The sequence below is a fragment of the Malus domestica genome, chromosome 09 (genome assembly GCF_042453785.1).
Source record: "Malus domestica chromosome 09, GDT2T_hap1".
In the NCBI taxonomy this organism is placed as follows: Eukaryota; Viridiplantae; Streptophyta; class Magnoliopsida; order Rosales; family Rosaceae; genus Malus; species Malus domestica.
This window is the reverse complement of record NC_091669.1, coordinates 16,773,697-16,798,947: the sequence shown is the minus strand read 5'-3', so window position 1 is coordinate 16,798,947 and position 25,251 is coordinate 16,773,697. Positions and strand designations below refer to the sequence as shown.

At 37.9% G+C, this 25,251-nt stretch overlaps 4 protein-coding genes across 4 annotated transcripts; 1 reads left to right on the top strand and 3 right to left on the bottom strand.

The window, feature by feature from the left end:
* Positions 1 to 240: 240 nt before the first annotated feature.
* Positions 241 to 1,299, bottom strand: LOC103453672 (uncharacterized). Its single transcript, XM_008393234.1, has one exon. It carries the CDS (start codon positions 1,297 to 1,299, stop codon positions 241 to 243), a length of 1,059 nt encoding a protein of 352 aa, XP_008391456.1.
* A 3,222-nt stretch (positions 1,300 to 4,521) lies between these two features.
* On the top strand, positions 4,522 to 5,595 carry LOC103453671 (uncharacterized). The gene has a single exon (XM_008393233.3). It carries the CDS (start codon positions 4,522 to 4,524, stop codon positions 5,593 to 5,595), a length of 1,074 nt encoding a protein of 357 aa, XP_008391455.3.
* Positions 5,596 to 6,906: 1,311 nt separating this feature from the next.
* On the bottom strand, positions 6,907 to 11,657 carry LOC103453562 (transmembrane 9 superfamily member 7). The gene is made up of 7 exons (XM_008393103.4): positions 11,379 to 11,657; positions 9,916 to 10,080; positions 9,679 to 9,788; positions 9,361 to 9,469; positions 9,173 to 9,285; positions 8,455 to 8,605; positions 6,907 to 8,328 (listed from the first exon to the last, which is right to left on the bottom strand). The coding sequence occupies exons 1-7, from the start codon at positions 11,502 to 11,504 to the stop codon at positions 7,171 to 7,173; spliced, it is 1,932 nt and encodes a 643-aa protein (XP_008391325.1). The 5' UTR covers positions 11,505 to 11,657; the 3' UTR covers positions 6,907 to 7,170.
* A 2,522-nt stretch (positions 11,658 to 14,179) lies between these two features.
* Positions 14,180 to 20,108, bottom strand: LOC103453561 (WD-40 repeat-containing protein MSI4-like). Its single transcript, XM_008393102.4, has 15 exons — positions 19,870 to 20,108; positions 19,420 to 19,483; positions 18,918 to 19,004; positions 18,764 to 18,826; positions 17,780 to 17,845; positions 17,552 to 17,626; positions 17,177 to 17,252; positions 16,704 to 16,911; positions 16,415 to 16,496; positions 16,128 to 16,201; positions 15,817 to 15,928; positions 15,627 to 15,701; positions 14,941 to 15,008; positions 14,580 to 14,679; positions 14,180 to 14,455 (listed from the first exon to the last, which is right to left on the bottom strand). The coding sequence occupies exons 1-15, from the start codon at positions 19,989 to 19,991 to the stop codon at positions 14,360 to 14,362; spliced, it is 1,368 nt and encodes a 455-aa protein (XP_008391324.1). The 5' UTR covers positions 19,992 to 20,108; the 3' UTR covers positions 14,180 to 14,359.
* Between the last annotated feature and the right edge of the window lie 5,143 nt (positions 20,109 to 25,251).

The following is a 25,251-nucleotide window of genomic DNA, read 5'->3' as shown; positions in this document are numbered from 1 at the left end:
GAAATAATATCATTATATATTCATTTTGGAAAGCATTGTACAAAAATGAGTTACATCCTCTTCCATAACTGTGCTGCTACAAGAATAAACGAATCTGTACTTCGACTGCGTGTAATCCACTAAAGGGGACTAGAAACAAATTGAATGGAAATGAGTGGAAATTATAACTAACATCTCAAGGAAAACTACGTACAGATATATGTACGGGGCTGAGAGGCCAAAGAAGAAGAGATTCATCAATTAATGTATCTCTCCTTCCTCCCAATGTCCCCCAATGATCTCGCCTTCCTCCCAATCTCCGTTGAGAAAGACGTCCTCATCCAGACCTTGCAAGTCATATTCTTCATCCTTAATGTGCAAACCCAAGTCCTTGAGAGGAAATCCTTGTCGAATGTTGAGAAAAGGATCTTTACTGCCACACCCGCACAACTTCTCAAGTTCCCTGAGATAGTGTTTTGAATCATGATCAAACATCACAGACTTTTGCATACTCGAAATCCTACGCCGAGCTGATTTTCTGAGGGCCTCCCTTCTCTTGGTCCTCTGTTCGGGAGGAGAGTCGGGTAGACCTTTTAAGATCTTGTTAGCTTTCGACAAGGTATCTGAAAATCGAAGCTTCAGCAACTCAACTCTCCCTTCTCTTGGTCCTCTGCTCTTCTCAGTGACAGTTGCATCAGAATGTCCAGAATGTTCAACAATGAGAGTGGTAATGACAAAGTCATTGTCTTTGCCATCGGTGTTTGCAGTTGAATGAACCCCAAAAAGCCCTCGACTTTGAATAACCGTAGAAGTAGAAGAAGAAGAAGAACAGGTCTCGGTCTTACCGCCATGTATGTGTTCAGGTGAGAAGGACGACAAAGACGACAAACCCTTGGCCTTGGGTGGTGGCAGATGAACTGAGAATTTGGCCATGGTTTCTTCCCACTTTGTGTTAAATAGATTACTGAGATGCTGGGCGGCTGCGCGGACATAATTCCCTCGAGGGTAATAGATCATGGCATTCAAGAACACCCGCCTCACATCAGCGGCAAAGGAATCGGCGCTGGAGTAGTAACCCTTTTCCAAGTCGGACTTGATAGTACCCAGATCAATCGGCTTCCGGATGACGTAGAGATAATCTGGCAACTTCGACACCACGGGATCAACGCGCTTCGCAAATTGCTTCCCATGTCCGTGCTGCATCAGAAGCTGCAAGATTTCAGCACAGCAGGCCTTCAATTTGGGGTCCAAGCCCTGCCTCTTTTGCCTCTTCTCGGCCCACCGCCTCTGAAATTCAAAGGGCTCCGATTCCGATTCCATCTGCCCGCGCTTTCTGTCAGACCAAGCCATAAAACCCTAAAATATCAACCGAAAGAAAACCCTATTCAGGACCGACTTCGCTCGATGTTCACCCTCTTGAACGAAAAGCCAAAACCCAGATCACAAAACCCAAAACCCAGAAAGAAAAGCCAACCGAAATCGAGCAAACCCTAGATTCCAAAATTCCGGAGCGGCCTCGCTCGATCTTTCCACTTGCTGAACGAAAAACCGAAAACCCAGAACCCTAAAAGTCACTGGCTCACTCGATCGTCGATGCGTTGAGTCGCGATTGCAAAGAGACAGAGAGATGCAACTGAAAGCGTTCCAGACAGACCCAGAGAGAGAAAGAAGTCAGAAAACTCGCTCGCACTCGTTGATTTTTCTGAGAATTATAGTAAGTAACTCAAGGAAAGGAATGAGAAATTAGGGGTTGCTCTCAAGAAAGGAGGGTAAATATGCTCGTTGTGGCGCCAACGGTCCGATATCTTTGTTTTTCAAATGATAAAGTCGGCTGGTCTTGCTTTCACTCGCTCGCTCGCTCACTCCACTCGGCTCGACTCACTACGCGAAAAACATAAATTAAAACATGTTTTTTTATGGGCGTATTATATTAATACCCCATAAATTGTTGAATAAATCCCACGGTGTGTTTCTCCGGGACGGGCAGGGCTCCTTTCTGGCAGCAGCAGCATGTTTCCTCCCTACGGTGTCATCGGCCCTACAAGAAGAAATGCTCGCGATCCAGCATGGTGTGGAGCTCGCCCATCAGCTTGGCTATCAGAAGGTTTTAGTTCACAGTGACTCCTCCCAAGCAATTTCCATCATTAATACGTGTGTGGATCGTGCTTCGGCCATGGATTTGTTAGCGGAGGATGTCCTTCATATTACAGATTTGTTTACTGCTTCTAAGTTTATTTCCGTTTCTAGGAATAATAACAGTATTGCTCATTGTTTGGCAAAGGTGCTTTGTCCATCGAGACAAGAGTAGTTTGGGTTGAGGAGCCTCCTAGTGTTATTTAGGATCTCCTAATCCTAGACACTTTGTAAGTTTCCCAAGTTAATGATATTGTCTTCCATTAAAAAAAAAAACCCACACACTCATTACATCTCATATTTGCTTTTTCAATTAAAAATTATCTAAATATATCCCCACATACTTTCTCATAATAACCATACACCCCACATTCTCAACATACACCTTACATTTTCTACATACACCTCACATTCTCTATACACCCCACATTTTCATACAAACACTGGTTTTTATATCTCATTTCGTTTTCTTTTTCAGATAGAAATTTTGCAAAGTTGTTGCTTTCCATGGGGCAAAAAATGAGATTGAATCATATCTCCAAACTTGTGAGTAAATTGTAAGGTGTCTAGACTTGTAAATATCTTAAATGCACTCTTTCCAGGAGGGGGGATTACCTTCTATAAAGTGCATCCATTTTCATATGTCTAAGCTTGTGTGTTATTTTTCTATTAACAAAGATTTCATGATTCTGATTGGAAATCTTTCTTCTTCTACTTTTGTCATCTTTTTTAGGTGTGTTATATTGTGCCATTGTGTCCTCTTTGTTCTCTCCTACCCACGTTTTTACCATTTTATCCCTATTTTTTTATATTTTTTGTTTTTCTCATAACTGTAATTAAAGGGTTAATTTTGGATTTATGAATGTTTCACTGTTTTTGCCTTCTGGCTTTATATATATAGATATGGCTTGAAAAGACCAGATTCTTTGGTTCTATTTCAATATATAATATCCATCAATACTAGTCATTTTTTTGGGATGCATTCTCTAAATGATTCTTGCACGTCTTTGGTTTACCTCATGTGAAGCTTCTGAAACATCAATTTCAGGTTCCATTCATCAAAAATAATTTTTCTCAAACAACGTGTTGTAGTTTCATTAGTTAGGGATTTGTTCAACAATGGAAGGTGGAAATGAGTTTTGATAGTTGAAGAAGATAAATAATACATTAAGTGATTTGGGATGTATTTAGAACCTAATTAAGGTCAAAATTGTCATTCCACAATAAGGAACACAAGTCATTTAATATTAAGTTTTAATGTGGGGTGCATTCAACATTATGTGAGGTGCTAATAAAAAAAGTTTTTTTATTTTTATTATTATTAGGAAAGAGGAGGGACTGAATATATTGCGATAATATTGGATGAGGAATTTCGAAACAAAAAAGCAAGATAGAACCTAAAATTCTATCTATTAAAATATTGAACCACAAGCAAATTGAAATAAAGAAATCAATTCCGATTAGCATTAGGACTTGTAATCTTGTAACCAAGTCATATTGCCTTGTACATCAAGCAATCCTCGCATAGTCTTATTTTGTGATTAAAGATGTTATGGTGTCATGCGTGTGAAATTTAATAAATAAATAAAACAGAAAGTTAGTTTGGACAAAATTATATTACTATTCCATAATCTTATTTTGTGATTAAAGATCAGATTGTCTTTATGGTGAAGTAATTTTTTAGACTATATTTACAAACTATATGATGTGTCACTAATATAAAATAAGTCCGTTAATAATAATTCAATTATCAACAAAACATAATCATAAAAAATAGATGATATTTTTAACATTATCCTTTTAGTAATAGATAATTTAGATATATAGATTATAGGTGCAACTTTTTTGTTTTTGTTTTTATATTTGGAAATTACAGTTGTAGTATCATTGACAGCGACGTTTTTCGCGTAGTGAGTCGAGTGAGCGAGTGAAAGCTTGCAGCCGACTTTGTCATTTGAAAACCAAAGAAATCAGACCGTTGGCGCCACAAAGAGTAGTATAAACCCTAGACCCATTAGAAATTTCTCGTTCTTTCCTTGAGTTGCTACCAAAATTCTCTGAAAAACCAAGGAGCGATCGACTTCTCTCTGAGTTCTTTCTCTTTGTGTGAACGATTTCACTTGCCTCTCTCTCCGTCCCTCTGTCGCTTTGCAATCGCAACGACGACTGAGCTAGTAATTAAGGGACTTCTGGGTTTTGGGTTTTTCATTCAGAACGTGTAACGATCGAGCAAAGCTGCTCGTGAATTTTGGAATCTAGGGTTTGCTCGATTTCGGTTGATTTTTCTTTCTGGGTTTTGGGTTTTGTGATCTGGGTTTTGGTTTTTCGTTCGAGAGGGTGAACATCGAGCGAAGTCGGTCGTGAATTTTTTCTTCTAGGGTTTTCTTTCGGTTGATTATTTTAGGGTTTATGGCGTGGTCTGCGAGAAAGCGCAGGCAGACGGAGTCGGAGCCCTTTGAATTTCAGAGGCGGCGGGTCGAGAAGAGGCAAAATACGCAGGGCTTGGACCCCGGATTGAAGGCCCATTGTGCTGAAATCTTGCAGCTTCTCATGCAGCACGGACATGGGAAGCAATTTTCGAAGCGCGTTGATCCTGTGGCGTCGAATTTTCCGGATTATCTCTACGTCATCCGGAAGCCGATTGATCTGGGTACTATCAAGTCCGACTTGGAAAAGGGTTACTACTCCAGCGCCGATTCCTTTGCCGCTGATGTGAGGCGGGTGTTCTTGAATGCCATGATCTATTACCCTCGAGGGAATTATGTGCGCGCAGCCGCCCAACATCTCAGTAATCTCTTTAACACGAAGTGGGAAGAAACCATGGCCAAATTCTCAGTTCATCGTCCTCTGCCACCTCCCAAAACCAAGGGTTTGTCGTCTCTGCCGTCTTCGTCCTTCTTCTCACCCGAACACATACATGGCGGTAGGACCGAGACCTGTTCTCCTTCTTCTTCTACTTCTACGGTTATTCAAAGTCAAGGGCTTTTTGGGGTTCATTCAATTGCAAACACCGGTGGCAAAGACGATGACTCTGTCATTGCCACCCTCGTTGTTGAACATTCTGGACATTCTGTTGCAACTGTCACTGAGAAGAGCAGAGGACCAAGAGAAGGGAGAGTTGAGTTGCTGAAGCTTCGCTTTTCAGATACATTGTCGAAAGCTAACAAGATCTTAAAAGGTGTACCCGACTCTCCTCCCGAGCAGAGGACCAAGAGAAGGGATAGCCTCAGAAAATCAGCTCGGCGTAGGATTTCGAGTGTGCAAAAGTCTGTGATGTTTGATCATGATTCTAAGCACTATCTCAGGGAACTTGAGAAGCTGTGCGGGTGTGGCAGCAAAGATCCTTTTCTCAACGTTGGACAAGGATTCCCTCTCAAGGAGTTGGGTTTGCACATTAAGGATGAAGAATATGACTTGCAAGGTCTCGACGAGGACGTCTTTCTCAGCGGAGATTGGGAGGAAGGAGAGATCATTGGGGGATGAATATCTTCTTCTTCGGCTTCTCAGTCCCATACGTGTATCTATACATAGTTTAGCTTCAGAGATTAGTTGTAATTTCCACTCATTTGCATCCAATTTGTGTCAAGTCCCTTTTAGTGGATTACTAGCAGTCGCAGTACAGATTCGTTTATTCTTGTAGCAACACAACACAGTTCTGGAAGAGGATGTAACTCGTTATTTTTGTACGATACATTTCCAAATTGAATGTAATGATATTATTTCAGTAACTATTTCTGGTCGTTGTATCTGTTTCTATTTTCCAAGCTGCTATATGTTTCAAATTTACTAATTACGTACTTTTGTCTGGTTGATATGTTTAGTAGTTATATGCAGCAAGACAAGTCTCTTCCCCCTCAGTTATTTGGGTAAAAAAAAAAACAAATTTAAGTAATTTGACAAAACTACCTTTAAAATATCACTTTTCAGTCTATTTTCTTGAAACAGACAAGTTCAACAAAAGCTAAATAACACCGACTGTACAACTCTATCACTCGATATGGTTTAAAGTTAATCCTTTCTTAAACTAATAAAAGGCCCATCAACCCTCCCTTCTCCCAATCGTCTTATAAATCTGAGCACTCGGCCTATGTATATATGATTTATTCATTATAGGAATATTGAGCTAAAAATCACTGTTCTAAAAATCCCCGCCTAGGCCCCGCTTAGGCGCTAGGCGGCTAGTCACCGCCCCGATTAATGTTTAGGCGTTTGAAAATTAAGAAAGGCCGCCTAGCCCACCCAAATCCGCCTAGACACATGCCTAGGTTTCAACTCACTTAGATAGAAAATAGATAACTTTCATTTTGCATTTTATTGTTTCCAATAAATTGTAAGAGACTTATTAAACACTTAAATAAACACACATTATATGTTTGCTCCCTATGTTTTCATTATGTTCCAATACTTCATAATATATATGTCATTCTATTTTCTAGTTTATAATGAAATTATATATATTTTAAGTATAAACAGACACTTATTTACACGAAATACAATAGATTTACTTAAATCGACCTAGGCGTTAGACCACATCGCGCCGCCCGATTAGTGCCTAACATAATTTAGATCCTTACTAAAACACAATTAAAAGAGCCCTAAAGAACGGGGATGTAGTTTTCAAAAAAACAAAAAAAAAAGAAGAAAGAAGAAAGAAGGGGGATGTACATGGGTTGGTAGATCGAGTGCCCGACAAGAATGCCTCTTTCCTTGATTTCGTACAAGCAGGATTGGCGTGTAAACCGTTGAGCTGCAGTGTATCACTTATGGTTTCAAGTTTCAGTGATGAAGAGAGTGTTTCTGCAACTTTCAAGTTCTTCAATACGAATAACTAATTAAACAAGTAGAGCATAACAGAATCGTACAAGTGCAGCGACGATGGACAGAAGCAACAAGCTTAAACTACCAAGTACAGTTTCATGACACCGTAGACGAAAATACCGCTCAAGCTCTATCTACAATAAACAAAATACAAGGTTTCGGTGCGATTCAGAAAGTCTCTTATCCTCGTGTAGCTCTGTTCTTCCTATCTTACCCTCATCCTCTACATGCATCTTCAGATCAGTCAATCTTCACAGAGGAGTAGATCTTTCGAACAAACCAGAAACATGCGTAGAAACCAATTGTTCCGGTCAGGACGAAGAAAGCATATGAAACAATTAGCATGTACCCGAAGTAAAGGATGCCCGAAACAAACTTTGTAATCTCCAACTTGGTAAAGAAGTAGAAGGCAGAGTAGAGGAGAAGGTAAAGAGCAGATGAGCCAGCGGTCAGGTAAGATCTCCACCACCAGTGGTAGTCTTCACTGCATAACTGGAAGTAGCATAGCACGATTGTTATCTCCGCACAGGTGATCAGAAGGATAACAAACACGATGAAAAGGAAGCCGAAGATATAGTAGAACTGGTTCAGCCAAATTGATGTCAAGATAAAGAACAGCTCGATGAAAACAGCTCCAAATGGAAGAATGCCTCCAATCAGTATAGAGAATACTGGTTTCATATACCATGCCTGCTCTGGCACCTGCCGGGGAATTTTGTTCGTCTTTACAGGGTCTTCAACAGGTGGCTTTTTGAACCCCAAATAACTACCCACAAAGACCAAGGGCACTGATATTCCAAACCACAGGCAAACCAAAGCAATCATTGTCCCAAAAGGCACAGCCCCAGAAGACTTCTCCCCCCAAATTAGAGCATTCAGCACAAAGAAGACGGCAAAAAGAATTCCTGGAAACATAAAGGCAGTCTTTAAGGTATTCCTCTTCCACTCTGTACCCTTGAACATTTTGTACAATCGTGCAGAGGAGTAGCCAGCAAATAAGCCCATGAAAACCCACAAGAGAACCATGGCAGTCATGAGACCCCCTCGGTTGGAAGGAGACAAGAAGCCCAGCAATGCAAATATCATGGTTACAAGTGTCATTGCAAAGATCTGAACCCCTGTCCCTACGTAGACACAAAGTAAATTGGAATTGATTGGTGCCCTAAAAACATCTCCATTAACAAGTTTCCATCCAGTTTCTTCTTGAGCCTCATCTTGGCTGTCCAGCTGATTATAGTTGGCAATATCTCGGTATAGAGTTCTCATCATGATCATAGCCACCATACCAGATAAAAAGAGGACTATCATCAATGAATTTATAATTGAAAACCAGTGGATCTGATCGTCATTCATGAGAAGGTACGTGTCCCACCGAGATGCCCACTTGATCTCACTTTCCTGGGAGGGGAGGGGTGGGGGGTGGTAAGGCAAAGTTCATAAGTTTGTAGAAATGAAGAAAAGCAAAGTTCATAAGTTTGTAAAATGGAAAAAAGAAAAGTAGCCAAAGGGTTCAAAATTATGTACCTTAAAGGAGACATCATATGTAAATACAATCTCCTTATCTTTGTCAACTTCTTGTGGAACACTGCTTCCCGGTGGTAGATTTTTTGTGTCTTTATTGCATGTCACCAACTGAGTATTATTACCATTCCACTCCTTATATTCATGATTGATACTATTGAAAAGAGGCATATCAGAAAATAAGAAAATCATAATAAAGTTATTCACAATCTTAACGAATAGAAAGTGATCATTTTCAAGAACTCTTGGTTTCTTCCTACCGAATCTTATTAAAACAAAGGGGATATATAAGTAAAGAATTCATTACTTGGCCAAGAAACCCATTACATGGCATCCAGCATGAAGGAACACAAAAGAAACAATATTCAGCAATAAGAATTCTTAAACCCTTCTTTATATGCAGCTGATTGTAAAAATCGATCTTATAAACATCTCCATGGAAAGACCTAGATTTTTGCAAAGGAAAGACCATCCAGGAATTTAGAACAGAATACCGCACTTTCTTTCTCTAACTTCAAAATTAAAAGTAAATGACCACACAAAACAAAATATGTAATCAGCAGAGGTCAAATGAACATGCACCAAACAAGAAACGTACATAGAATCTTTTCTTTTACTTTCAAGTTTTAACTACATTACAGTATTTCTATCATTCAAACATACAAAGCCTGTTCTGAATGAATGTCAACTGGAAGAGGGAGAAGGAAAAAAGATATAGCACCTGTTTGGAGTAACCTCAAACCCAACTATTCGAGCAGAATCAGTCTCGGGATCTTTGTGATACATAACTCGGAAGCTCAAGTGGTTGTTAATAAAATATTTCTCCTCTTTATTCTGTATAGCAAATAAAACACAAGATAACATAAATGAGTCTTACTTCAACATTAGCAACTAGTTTCTAAGGCATACCCCAGCATAATTTCCTTTGAATCCAACACCGAATCCATGTTCATAAGTTGTTGAGGGACTTCCATCCCTCCTCTGTCTGAGAACAGCAACTGGAAGGTTATCCAAAATCCTGCAGTCCAAGTCAGAGGTCTCAATTAAACCAATAAGAAACATAAAATGATCATTGCCTTCATAATAATTGAATATGACCAGGCAGAGAAATTAAGTTAATGTAAAACTAAAGCAGACAAATCATAAAGGACCGACACTTGGAAAATTAAAACAAGAGAATACTTGAAACTACAAACTAGAAAATACAGGAATGACATTTTTACTTACATTTGTACTCGATACTTATCTTCAATTTTCTCCTTAAAATTTTTTGCAGATTCAGCGTCAAGATTTTGTCGACAAGCTACTACACAGGATTGCTCCTCCCTCATTTTGAACTGGAAAAGAATTTACAAATAGAGGTTTTAAACCAAAGTTATATAAATGAGATTGAGATTAACAATATTGTTCACAAACTTCTCTACTAATTGGGTTGCCAAAATGAAAAAGGTTATAACTACTCACAGTGTATATAGAATTCTCAATGCGATCACCACGGAGAACCTCCCCCAGATTTTCTGCACTGTTTATAATCTGTGGGGGAGTACAATATTTTAAGAAGTAATAGTCATATGGGAGTTGCGTCTTTGTAGATGACAATTTGTTCACTTTGATAGAAAGTTCATCTCCCTGTCAGAAAGAAGACAACCACAGTAAAAACATTAATATTCTATGTAGTAAAATGGCAAACAAGAAAAGGGAACATAGAAGAGTTCCAAAGTCAAAGTGTATAATGCGACATTCAGGCTACAAGCTGTAATCACATTTTTAATAAAAACTTATAGCCAGATACAATATGGCACACGGGGGATGGCTTAACTCATGTATGTCGGAGAAACAGCCAGGGCACTGTCACATTTTTTTTGAAAAGACAGGGCACTGTCACATGAGTTCCTACTATGTGTATACACTTAATTTGTTTACAAAAGAACTTGACCCCAATGTTCTCTAACAATTTGAGCAGAAACATAATTATTGATGAAATGAAAAATGATTGTATGAGCTTGAAAAAATCAGATCCTCTGAAAGCCAAAAAAAAAAACATTTCTAATAATCAACAACAGATGGATGGGTCACACTTTGATGAATATTCTGGCATCATTATTACGACAAACACAACAGGAAAACATCAAATTTAGCAAAAATCCAAACAACATTACCAACGCATGCCCACATTGTTAAAGATTAGTAGACAACAAAATTTAGCTTGAGCATTCTGATGCACAGAGTGTACAAATCTCGTCTGCTACTCTCCAAAAACACACTTTTAAATCCCATTATGCTTGGGAAAAATAAAAAATTATCCACAAATATGAAACAAGTAAATATGTAATGTTCTATCAGTACATTAACTAGTTCCTCTCTTTGGAAGCATTGAAAGCCTTTGTTGCTTCCGAATTATCTGAATTTTGCCTGATATTGATATCAAATCATAATTCTCAACCATATTTTACTCTTGATTTAAAACTTTGACCTCTTTAACATTTTCGATACTTTCACCCACAGGAAACACAAAAATGCTGTAATCCTACAGCCACACACAGATCCTCAGAATCATTTTACGCCGAAAAATATACTAAAACCAAATTAAACCAAAACTTCAGAAATAAAAGCAACCACTTGGTTACCCACACATCAATCTTTAACTCTAAAGCAACTAAAAGCAACAGGAAGATTAAACAGCCAGCTCAAACCCCAACCCCAAAACCCAAAAACCCATGTCGTAGATCTAATAAAAAAGCAAAAACAAATCAAACCCAAAACCCTAGATCCACCACTGGTTCAGTGGAAACGAAGACAAACCGACAACGATTCAGCGGCAATGCAGCGACCAATGAAGAAATAGAAAGCAATGAAAGCGATAAAAAAAAAAGGGTCGGCGAATTCGAAGGGAAAACAGAGAACAATGAGATTTGAAGAGAGCTTACAGTGTGGAAATCGCGTGGAGCAACGCCCGGGAGGTAGAAGCAGTGCGACGAGGAGATGAGGAGGAGCACGGTGAAGGTAAGGGTCGTCCCGTTGGTGGTAGTAGGGGCGGAGATCCTCCTACCCATCTTCTTCTGATTCTTCAACTTGGATGAGAGAGATAGAGAGAGAGAGGTGCTTACTGAGGCTTCCGCAGGGACAAAATGGCATAACCTAATCTCCAGTTCTTCATTGACGAGGTAGAATTGTCAAAAGGTGACCCATTTTATTTTAAGGAAATTAATGAAAATGGTTTGAAAAGTTTGAACGATAAGGACAAAATAAAGGGTAAAGTGAATAGTATCAGGATTGACTTTTTAGTGTAAAAATGTGGTTTTTCGTTAAAATGAACAGTACCGGGTGCTTTTCGTTAAAATCCCCTTTATTTTATGACCAACAAAATTAAAAATGTTTTGCCACTCAATACTACAATCTACTAGTATTTCTCTTCATCAACAAAATTAAAAATGTTTTGCCACTCAATATTACGATCTATTAGTATTCCTCTTAGTGAATGACAAATTTGTTAAGGTATCTACTATGTGACGTTGCTGAACTCTTATTTTTCATACGGTAGAATAAATCGTTATAAAAAAAAGTAAATTGTCTTGTCCATACCAAACTTTTTTTTCTTTATGTAAAACAAACTTTACTTTATTTTATAGGTTTTTGTTTCTTCATTTTATAGGTTTTTGTTTCTTCATGTCTTGGAGATGTTGTCCAAATAAAAAATCATTCGTTTTTACCTTCAATATACATTGAAACTAGGAGATTGTTCATTTCATCGAATTGTAGATAGCAAACGAGGCTATAAGGTTTACTTGTTTACGAGTATAGAGGTCTAGAAGGGAGAATATCAACATATGTTGGTCGAAATGTGGCCTATAGTGCTCTACTACTGTGGTTTGTCATAATAATTTGGCATCATATTCACCATCAATCATACTCGAACATAAGACTTTTCCGCTTACAAATGCAGAGTACCACCACTAAACCTTCAATTCAAGTGTGGGAGGCATCAACAAACTAAAATTTAGAAAAAAAATACACGAACTAAAGTAGAGTATAAGCCATATAATTTAAAACAATTTAATATGGTTGGGAAATAAATTGTTGGTTGTTGAAATATAGATTTAAATCGAATAGAATTAACAATATATAGAAATACAGATCACCTAACACAAGAATTCACCAAATTATACATGATTTGTTGAGTAAATTGTAGTAATGGTCCCTAAATGTTGAGTAAATTGTAGCTATGGTCCCTCAACTAAAAATCTATTAGATTTGGTTCTTCAATTTGACAGAATGTGTAGCTTTGGTCCCTCTATATTTAATTCCGTTAATTTTTCTGTCAATGTGCTTACGTGGCAAGAATAATTAATTAAATAATATTATTCAATTTTAAGAACAAAACACTTCAAACAATTGGAAAGAAAAAAAAAATAAGAGAAATGTTCCAGAGGACAAAGAGTGGGGTGTTGTCCCGCCATACCTCACATCTTACGTCCATCCTCCCCCATTCTTCGACGACACTCACTCTTTTATCTCTCCCAACCGCACGCCACAGCCAATCCCTCACCATTACAACCCCACCCAAGCCACCCCAAATGGAACGGTGGGTATGATACTTGCCATGAGTTTGGGTTTTGAAGAGAGAATCGAGTACAAGGTTTGGAGGATGGAGGAGAGAATTAGGTACAAGGTTTGGTGTTGACCGCATTGTTGTTGATGAAGGAGATAAAAAGAAAAGAAAACTAATGAAAAGAGCTTAAAAATTTTGAGTTTTAATGATAAGAACAAAATAAAGGGTAAAGTGAATAGTACCAGGATTGACTTTTTAGTGTAAAAATGTGGTTTTTCGTTAAAGTGAACTGTACCGGATGCTTTTCGTTAAAATTCCCTAAAAAGAATGCTCTTTTCTTTAATTTTTTAAGTCTTTAAAATTTTCGTAACTATTATGTTAATCATGGATCCCATGTGTGCCCCACATCATCATATTGAAGAAAAACTTAAACGGTGTTAGCAAGGAAAGATCCATGCTACACTTTTTGTCAAATTGAAGGATCAAATCTAATGGATTTTTAGTTAAATGATCATAACTACAATTCAACCATAGTTCAAAGACCATAGCTACAATTTACTCTGATTTGTTTTTAGTTAAAAATATTACTAAATTATTTTCTCCTGTATTTCGTACAAACCCCCTATCTCAAGCAACCATGACTTATCCTCTCAAGAAATAACAACCAATAAGTAACTTTAAAACACATCAAAATTAATTCTAGTTGGTGTATATGCATGCTACATTCTTATACAACTGTACATGCAAAACTCTTCCTTTTTTTTTTTTTACTAGATTTGTTGGTGCTTTGGGGCCCCTTTGGAAATTACGGTTTTTATTAAAGATAACTTTAACGAAAAACTTCTGGTACTGTTCACTTTAACGAAAAACCATATTTTAACACTAAAAAGTCAATACTGGTAGTATTTATTTTACCCTTTATTTTGTCCTTATCGTTAAAACTCAAAATTTTCAAACCCTTTTCATTAGTTTTTCTTTTATTAAAAGCACATCAAAAATCAAAATAAAAATGCAAATGCCTTCTAAAGCAGCACTTCCTGAAATAAGCACATAGCAAGTGTTCACTTCATGTGTTTTTTTTTTTTTTTGATTCGTTAGCATTAACTTTTTCTACCAAACATAGTTAGAAGTGCTTTTGGTTATATGAGAACATTTTAATGATTTTAAAAACGCTACTCCTTTTGAAAGGTTAGGTTTCTGCACCAATCAACCAATAAGTTCTGCTTTCCTTTTCGTTTCATAGGATTGGACTACCGACTAAATTAGATGACCAGAAGTCGCTGTCTTAGCGGACTGGTTTGAAAACTACAGAAGGAGGGGTTAGTTTTGTCTCACATTTTCTTGAAAACAAAGGAGACATCACGCCTGGCACGTTGTTAGGTGCGATTTGAACGTATCCAGCTCCGCGAGGACCTCTTCCTCGGGCCTGTAAATCAAATCAATCATCCGCCATATCTGCATCATCAAAATGAATCGTTCATCGACCATAAACGTATAGATAATGTGCTTGTACAGAACTAATACAAGCGTCAAACTAGAGTGATGGTCAACTTTCTAGAATTAGAAATGTTTTTGTTACCTGGAGGGTACCACCACCTCCGGTACTTCCGCAATCATCAGAGACGCTAGATATCGTCCACGGATCAGACGCATTCCAATGAAAGTCAACAACCTTGTCCCTACAGCCAATGAAAGTATCATAAAGGTAACAAGAAAAGGTTGCATGCTTGTCCAATATTGATATTAGTACGTAATTATCTTTCGTTATTTTTATTTTTCTAAGATTAAAGGTAGCAGGTAAGACCGATTGTACATGCATAGTAAGGAGTTGGCTGTTGACATCATCAAACAGATGGATCTACACTATCTTGCTTGCATTGAAAGTAGTCAAAGCATATCACTGCCGCTCTTGTTAAAACATGTATGTAAATCATACATACCTATGCCCAGCATGTCGAAAGAACAATCCTGGAGGAGCATTTGACGGCTTTGATCCATTCTTGCCAACCTGAAAGGAAGCCAATAATATTTTTCTCTAAATTGATGGAAATGCTAGGAAGGGCATTAACAATCGCAACAATTTCATTTATTATGCCTCCACAATTTCATGCAGACAATGTCACTTTAGAGTAAAAACCTTATTTATTAACTCATGTCCTTCATCTTCTTTTATTTCATGATCACAAAATGGACCAAAACTGGTTTTTCAAATGTCAATATAATGTGTAATGCAACAAATAGATCTTAAATGCTACAAAATGTAACAATGTCACATAAGGAGTGTAACCCCTGAATGTGTTTGTATATAAACATATATAGAGATCTTTTAGATTGTGTTTAGACTAAACGAAATTGTTAACTCCTGAAATAATAAAGAAAAAAGCCTACCATTTGTTGAGAAGATAAGAGTTAAAGACAAAAAAGGAAGATGAAGAGCACTACTGTCATCTAATTGTTTTGAATCACTTAAATATTGACACCACTACGAAAATCTATCAAACGTTCAGACCCACTAATACGAAGTAAATATGAAACCAAAGAATAATTGGACACGTAAACTTTCCAGAGAAATTACAGCTACTTATACCTTTAATAAATATCATTAATTTCATTTAAATATTCACACCTTTTCATGATCCCAGATGTTTAGTAAGCCATCCTCGGCAGAGCTTCCAAAAACAGATGCCTTGTGAGGAGACCACTGGAATAGCAACAAAACGAAACACAGAAAAATGAAAATGTAGTTCTTGAAGTATATTATGAAAAACAAAAGGCAGAAATAGAGTTAATAAAGAAGCCAGAAGAGTTTCCTGCACCTGTATACAGAGGACAGCTGCATTGTGGCCCTCAAATGTATGAACGGGTGATCCAACTCCTCCAGAAGTGAGATATCGGCGGTCAAACAAGCGAATAGTATTATCAGCGGACCTAAGAGGTAAGAGAAAATTAAAATAAATGGAACCAAAGAGCATGAGACTGTCCATGTGAAAAATTCTTTTTTACGGATGCATCAATATAAAACATCAACATAGCAATATAAAGATTTTGATCAGGATAGCAAGTTTCATTTTATTGCACTGTGGATATCAAAGTTTATGATCCGGCAATTCCTGTAAGATGCAGATACCCTGTAAGTATGAGATTGACGTCATGTGGATTCCAATCAACACAATGAAGGTCAGCATCATGAGCTTTCTCAACCTGCTCAAATAAGTAAATGAATATGAATCTAAAAAATGTAAATAATGATTGAATAAAAAATCATCACTCAAACTATATCTATACACATGCAGAGAGAGAGCGAGAGAGAGAGAGAGCAATGCAGATTGGACCTGATACGCAAGATAAATGTCATAATGGAATAACTAAACAGAAGGGCAGACTGATAGACTTTTGAGGGGGACGAAAAAGAACCTTGACAGCTGAACTAGATCCAGCTCTTGTATCCCATAGTATGAGGCAAGAATCATCGCCTACACTACAGAACTCCTGCGAACTACAACACATAAATAACAAACAGATAATATAATCAGAAAATTGCCGATGTGCCTTCATCTTGAACTACTTTATCTTCATAAAGTAACTCTCATCCAAAAAAAAAAAAAACTGTTATGGCTGCCAGTACATGAGTGGACATAAGGAGTGGCAGTGTCAACAAAACAAGCTGGATATGAAATGTATTTGATTATTAATCAACACATACCTAGATGGGCAGAACTGCACATCCTCAACAGTATCCTCATGCCCTTTATAGACACCCCGTGGCTCAACAGAAGGGCTGTCTCTGAGTTTATCGTTACTCCCACCAGTCTTAGAAGAATGTTTAGCACTGCCACCTCCAGATCCTGGTTCTGATGCTAAAGATGAGATATGATCATGAATACTCCACAAAATCACTGATTTATCCTTCCCTGCGCAAAGATCTCCTCATTCAGAAGATGAGAAGGTACAAGAAAAATACAAACATGGCCCATGCAGCATGTAATTCGTTTGTGGGTGCATTGAAGTTTAATCAAAAGAAAGAAGGTAAATCAAAGGAAGTTATATTTACAGAAAGTAAGGTAAGTTAAATGAATAATATTCTATGCAGTTTACTTGACATTCCCTTTACACATTGTTTCCTGCCTAATCAGTATAATAAATGAAGAATACAGCACTAAAATAGAAAGTTCCGACCTCCAGAGAGCACAAAGGGTTCAGATGGGCACATGGCAAGAGCAAATTCAGCATTATCTTGATGCCCTGTCAATAGCTGTAACACGATGCAATTAAATTTAGTTTACACCTATGCAAGGAGAGAAAGATGATGAAGCTATTGTAATGAATAAATTCTTCTTTCAGTATATTGTGATCATGATTAGAATGAAGGTATTTACAATTATTTTTACCCTCCAAAGCTTTAAGGAGCCATTAATTGGTGCAGGTCAAAGGTTACAGTTGGAAGATTTTGAGTTCTAAACAGTTAGTCATGTACCGTGTAAAAAAAACCTATCAAGTCGATCTAAGTAAAACTGAAAGCAGGAGGATTAGTTTTCTCTAGACAGGGCATACCAGATCTGGACGAGAATCTGAAGCTCCCAGAACAGCATGGCGATTAGGTTGAGCCTCAATATCCCAAATGAGAACCTGTTTTGTTTACAAGTAGAAAAATTTTATCCACCTCCACTTGTCTATATAAACTTCCAAATACGTAATAAAAAATAACGTTAACTGAAAAACCCTTGGAAGCTTAATAGTTAATATCCATCCAAAAGAATAAACATATAACTGAATGCTTACATCAGGACTGTCAGTGTGTGTCGCCACTATCTTACTATTCTGAGGGAGTTCCCTGATTCTGTTCACCTGCAAAACATAATCGTAGATTACTGACAATCCAGATTTATTTCTTATTGCAGTATAATGGAAGAGAATATCTTAGAGATGAGCTTACACCAATTTGTTTTTGGAGGTGGGTGGGGAATGTTTGGGTTTAGGGTTCAGTGGTTTTGGTGGGCAGTTGATCTAAGTGGATATCTTCTGGCACAGAGAAGGTGGTAATAGCAATGGCCGATCAATGGGTTTTGAATTAACTATAGTTGGTTCCATTATTTTCCCCAAAGGGTTTTCCGTTCCTTTTTAAATATCATCAAAGTGAGCATGCAAAAGTTTGATACACATCTCAGTAAGGATACATATGAAAATTGGAGAAGACCATCTTTTCAATAGTATGTCGATTGGGATTAACTAGCAATATCTATGCTACATATCTTCAATGCATCTTAAACGTAATACTGTCCATTAGCTTGGTCCGAATTCAATATAAGTAATTCACACAACACATACCCAATTTGTTCAAGACATTAGCATTCCCTCAAGACAAAATACTCGTGGCTACAAATCATTTAGAAGATAATGCATAGATTATTATCTAAAACACAAGTTAGTTTTTAGATATGCCATCAATGAATCAAATGCACAAGGCTAACCCCTTAAACGGAGACTAATATAGTTCACTGATTTATTGCCTAGAAATTATCTTCTTAGCGTATTGACTACAGTCAGCAAGTCTTCATAAATAGTTAAAAAAAATTCCTTGTTTCCAATATAACCCATTTTCCATTTCCAATATAGAGCAATTATCTTAATAAGTTCCGTTTAAAAAGATGATTCGGCAATTATGTCAAAAAATAAGATGTTAAGTACTTTTCGGTGCAAATCATTCTCCTCAAGAACTCATTAAGCAGACATTACTGTAAGCAGACACACTTTAATGTAATTTACCTCACCGGGATGTATAATAGTTTTATACTTTTTCACAAAGGGAGAGCGTGCTTCTTCATTGAACTGTATAGATCGAGCAAAAGATAACCATAATTAGCTAATAAATGAGTCAATTTACAGGATATCAGCTGAAGGCAAATACATGAAACATAACCTGTGATATGTGCTCGGCAGCTGCAACCCTGGGTTTGACAACTTCACAGTTTGCAATGACAAGTGTATTTGGAACACTGCCATCAGTCTGGAAACAAACAAACGTAAGCAAAACACACTTCAACAATAAAGAGGATGATACACAATATAAAAGAGACAAGATGGCATATCCACATAATATCAACACTACATGCGTAGGCAAGTAACTGCGTTGCCCACGATTACGAATAATCATATGTTGGTAAATATATGATATGAGGCACTAATTTTTAGAGAGGGATGCACAGCATTGACAGTTGACAAAATCATTCCACATTACATCACAAACTTCCGACCAGGCGACCACCTACTAATAAGAAATGTTTAAAACTAACACGCCAATGCCAAGGGCACGTGGTTTTAAGCATCTGATCGTATTAATGAGCTATCCAAACAAAAAATTACAACATTTCTGTATCAAATACAAAATGGAGAGTCAGATGCTGCAAGAGAGATCTTCATGCCTGTTCCGAAAGAAAAAGGCGCTGACGACTCTTGTAAGTGGCTTGCTCCAGCTGCGGTCCCCATCTACAAGAAACAAAATCGATAAATCATCAATTTTGATTCACTTAGAAGTCTGCAATCACAAATGTAGCACCAATACACCAATTTTTATTCACCGAAAGCTTGAAACAAACACAAGCATCACTACAAACATCCATTGCAAACACAAATTAAGAACAGCGCACATTCTCTACAAAGTTGATTTTACTTTGACTTCACAGTTCACACGCATTTCCTCAAATCCAAACCCAAAAAATCGATCGAAAACGAAACTAATTAGTGCTTGTAAAAGTACAACAGAGCCAGGTAAGGACAACCCACATTGTGCAAAATTATGTGATAAATTCGATAAAAATACGAAAATAATTGAATTTGGAAGAAGAGCAAACCCTAGGGGGGAGAGTACGGACCTGCAAGAGAGAGAAGGCCAAACAAGGTTGTGATTGACGAGCCAGTCGTAGAGCACCGGCACCAGCGACTTCCACTGCGTGTATCGATCGTTCACCGACGCCTCCGTAGCTTTCCCTTTCATCTCCTTCGTCTCTCTCTGAGTCTCTTCTTTTCCCGCCAATTCTATCAAACTCGGTCGCTCTCACTCCCCTGGTTTTTTTTAAGGGGTGACGAATACGACTATACACGGCTTTTTTAAGTGCAGGGAACGGTTGAACTGAGTTTGGTTTAAAAATGAAAACTTTTTTTATGAAAATATTTTTGGAATCAATTCTTAGTAAAAATGTAAATAAGTTCTGAAAAAAAACACTTGAAGTGTTTCTTTGAAGAAGCACATAACTGGTGCTTCTTGCAGAAAGCACTTCGAGTGCTTTTGGAACTTAAAAATATTTTCTCTAAAAACGTTTTTAGTCATTTTAAAAGTACATTCAAACAAGCCCTAATAAAATACAGGTTAATTACACTAAATCTCTTGAAGTTTTGTGTTTTTACAAAACTTCTCATTTTTGAACATAACACCAACACCCATTAGGGTGCGTTTGTTGCGCCGGACTGTCTCGGACTGGACTAGCTGTCGGGACTAAGCTGGACTGGCTTAGACTGGACTAAGCTGGACTAACTTAGTGAAGCGTTTGGTGTAATGTCGGACTAAGAAGCAGGATAAGAAAAACAGTACTGTTCACCAGATTTGTGTTTGCTTAGACTAGGACTACAAATTTTTGCCATTGTGTAATAGAGTAATGCTACAAATCTCATGATATGGTTTAATTGGAGCATATTTTTGCCATGTATATTATGAATCTTAAAAAAAATTGACAATTGTTTTGTTTCTATTACCTGTTAATAGAATTGGATTTAATTTGCAAATGTAGCTTGGTTTAAACTCTATCACCCAACAGAAGAAAAATAATAGTGCCCAATACATGCAACTTCAACAAATACAAGTACATAAGAAGATCTCCATAATTTAGAAAATCCTAGTTAACATTAGTTAACATTAGCCAAAATAGATCTCCATAATTTACAAAATGGCTAGTTAACATAAGCCAAAATACTAGTGCAAAGCTAAGTTATAAGTCATAACATAAGATTGTATGATTAATAAAATACATCCATGTTAACATTAGCCAAAATCCTCATCCGCTTGCGTTGTCGCTTAAAAGCCTTTGGACGAACACTTTCTTGAGTTCCGGTTTGATTGCCCTGAACATTCACATTGTAATATCATGGTTATAAACTAAATAGACACACACACTTATTACAAAGCGCACACACACACTTCCAGTACAGTACACAAACACACACACACAGTACACACACACACATACACAGAAATTAGATACACACACACAGGCAGTACACAAACACACACACACAGAAATTACACACACACACACAGAAATTACACACTCACACTCACACACAAACACAGTCACACACACACACACACACACGGGGACAGTGCAACACACTCTTATCCTCACACACACACTCCGTTTTTATACTCACACACACACACACACACACACAATACACACACACACTACACAAACACACACACACACATATTACATACACACACACACACACACATATTACACTTACACACACACACACACACACGGCCACAATACACACACACACTACACAAACACACACACACACACAATACACACACAATACACACACACACACACACACACACAATACACACACACACTACACTAACACACACACACACACTACACTAACACACACACACACACAATACACACACACACACACACACGGCCACACACACAATACACACACACTACACAAACACACACACACAAACACACACACACACACACATATTACACTTACACACACACACACACACGGCCACAATACACAATACACACACACACTACACAAACACACACACACACACAACACACACACACACACTACACTAACACACACACACACACAATACACACACACACACACACGGCCACACACACAATACACACACACACACTACACAAACACACACACACACACATATTACATACACACACTACACAAACACACACACACACACATTACATACACACACACACACACACACATATTACACTTACACACACACACACACGGCCACAATACACAATACACACACACTACACAAACACACAATACACACACACACTACACTAACACACACACACACAATACACACACACACACACACACGGCCACACACACAATACACACACACACACACATATTACACTTACACACACACACACACACGGCCACAATACACAATACACACACACACTACACACACACACTACACAAACACACACACACACAATACACACACACACTACACTAACACACACACACACACAATACACACACACACACACACGGCCACACACACAATACACACACACACTACACAAACACACACACACACAGAGATTACACACACACACACACACAGAGTATACACACACATATTACACTTACACACACATATTACACACACACACACACATAGTATACACAAACAGAGATTACACGAGTATACACACACACACAGACAAACCAGAGTACACACACACATAGTACACACACACACGCACACACACACAGACACACACAGAGATTACACACACAGATTCTAATCTCAATTTGACCTAAAAATTGATTTTGAAGTTTACCAGAAAAGTTGAAATACGAAAACCCCAAATTCTAATCTCAATTTGAACTAAAAATATGAAAACCCCAAATTCTAATCTCAATTCGACGAAATCAATCGAAGATTTGAAGCTTACCAGACTGTCTCCGACCAGATGAGGGCGAGAAGACGCAGAGATGAGGGTGAGGAGGAGGACGACGAGGAAGCAGGGCAAGGTCGACGACGAGCGACAAGCAGGACGAGGGACGTTGGGGATCCTCGCAGAGATGAGGACGAGCAGGACGTTGGGGATCCTCGCGGTTTTCTCTCCGGGCTTACGAGTCCGCCCAAAATTGGGGTTCTTCGTTAAGAACTCGTAAGGAGGCGTGTAATCCGAGCGAGTCCCACCTAAGCCCATTAAAGCTAATCCGGTTGCACACCAAACACATGACTATAGTCTAGTCCAGTCCAAGCCTTGCTAATCCTGTCAAACAAACGTGCCCTTAAGGTGCTAATTCACTTTTGACATAACCCCTTTTAAGGCTGACTTCACCTTAAAAAAATTCTTAAGACAATTTTGCCCTCATTATTATTTACTTTAAAAATGAAAAATCCTTTTATAAATAAATAGAATAAAAAAATCCAAATTAAAATCTTACATTAAACAATGAAAACAATAAAAAATTGAAGAAATCTTGTTATCTTCTTCCTCTACTCTACCAAGTTCTATTTATCAATAAATTATTCATGATATAGTATTACCATGTGACCTTAACAGCTAATAGTATCTACTAATAAGAACCAACACGAACATGACACGTGGTAGAGAAAAATAGCTCTCTGATAAGAACTAATACTTGGGTCCTCAACAGGGAGGACCGAATATACTGACATTGTCATGTGATCCGGTTAAATATAGCCACGTGTAATTTACAAAAGCTCTTTAAACCTATTACCAAACAACCAATTGTAACATTTGCACCTATAACCAAACAACCAACTTCTCCTTTAAGTCTATGCCCCAGATCTCATCATGTCCCTCTCACCTCCGTTGAACTTTGCTCCATCGATCCCCTTCTTCCAACCTCTGGTTACACCAAATCCAACCCAAAATTTTCCTTCAATCCCCTCTTCTCAGGCGAGCCTCAGTAAGCTCACCCCAATCTCTTCCTTCCTCGGCAACCCCAACTCCACTCATCTCTCCTCGGGTGACCTCAATTGTACCAACCCCTCTGTTCGCCAGCGAATCCAACGTCAAAAGTCTCTTTGACGGCAACCCCACTTAGTCCTCTGGCAATCCCACTCCAGTCCTTTTTTATGGGGTTGTGCACAGAGAAAACAAGATTTGAGGGTGAGGAAGAAGACTGATGTTTGGTTACAAAGATAACCAATGTTTGGGGCAATTTTAGATGAGACAAGTGGCCTATTCTTTTTGGGCCACATCATGAAGTCAATAAATTGGGTACTCCCCTGTGAGTACCCAAGTATTGTCCTTTTAAGCCCCCATAAGTTTGGAGGATGATTCTCTTCCATCCTATTCTCATCCTCCTCCTTCCCCTCCTCTCACATATTGTTTTTTGTATTACTGTCTCTATAAAAAAATCAATATAAGATGTTGACGTGGCTAAACCATAACTGTTCAAATAGGAGGGGAGTGAAAGGGAGAGAGATTAGGAGAGGAAAGAATCTTCCTTCCATAAGTTTTCAATTTCTATCTCTCCCAATCTTAAATTTTCACAATTTTTCATTAATTTCATGTCGCCTAATGGACATAATTAACCTTTATTTTATATATATACTATTATCTCTATTGATTAATGAAACTTTCTTTGTCAACTAAAAGATGGTGAAAATACAACTTAATCTTTTATCACAAAAAAAATGATGGGCAATAATGTAATTTCACATTTCTAAATTTTACTTTTTTTTATTGAAGCCTCACATACAAGTAATGTTAAAATATCTCTAATATTTAAAATTAAAAAAAACAAAAAAAACAAAAAAACAAAAACCTCTCACTCCCCCATGTTCTCTTTCTCTCCCTCCCTCTCTCCTTCTCATTTTCTAAAAAAAATATGTTCATACACACAAAGGGGTCTTGGAACAACATAAATCCAACCGTGAATCTGCAAGAAAGTAAAGAACACAAGATGTATCGTGGTTCACCCCAATGTTTGGGCTATATCCACACTTATGTTGATATTGTTTCACTCTGAATGGTGAATATACAAGAAGGTTAGAGGCAGTGTGCTCTCTAGTCTATTTTCTGTGTTTGCCCTCTCTAAGATGTTTTCTCTCTTCCCATGGCCTAAACCTTGACCTCTTCTAATGAGGAGAGTAAGGAGTCCTTTTATAGAATAAGGACTCATCACTTATTACATATTTGCTCCTTCATTTATTACATAATTACATTTGAGTCCCCCGAGTATTTATACGAGGTCTAAATACGGAGGCCCTTAATATGGTACAAACAATAGTCTCCCAAGTCTTCAGTCAAGAGAGTCTTTTGGCTGGAGACTTGAAATTCAGTCCATGTGTGGGCTGAAGTAACTAGATGTCGTCTAGAACTGATACTCGATATGAGGTAGTGCTCAATGTGAAATTATGCTCAACTAGAAGTAGCACATGTTGCGAGGCTGCTCGGCTTGTGGCGTTGAAGATAAGGGAGTCC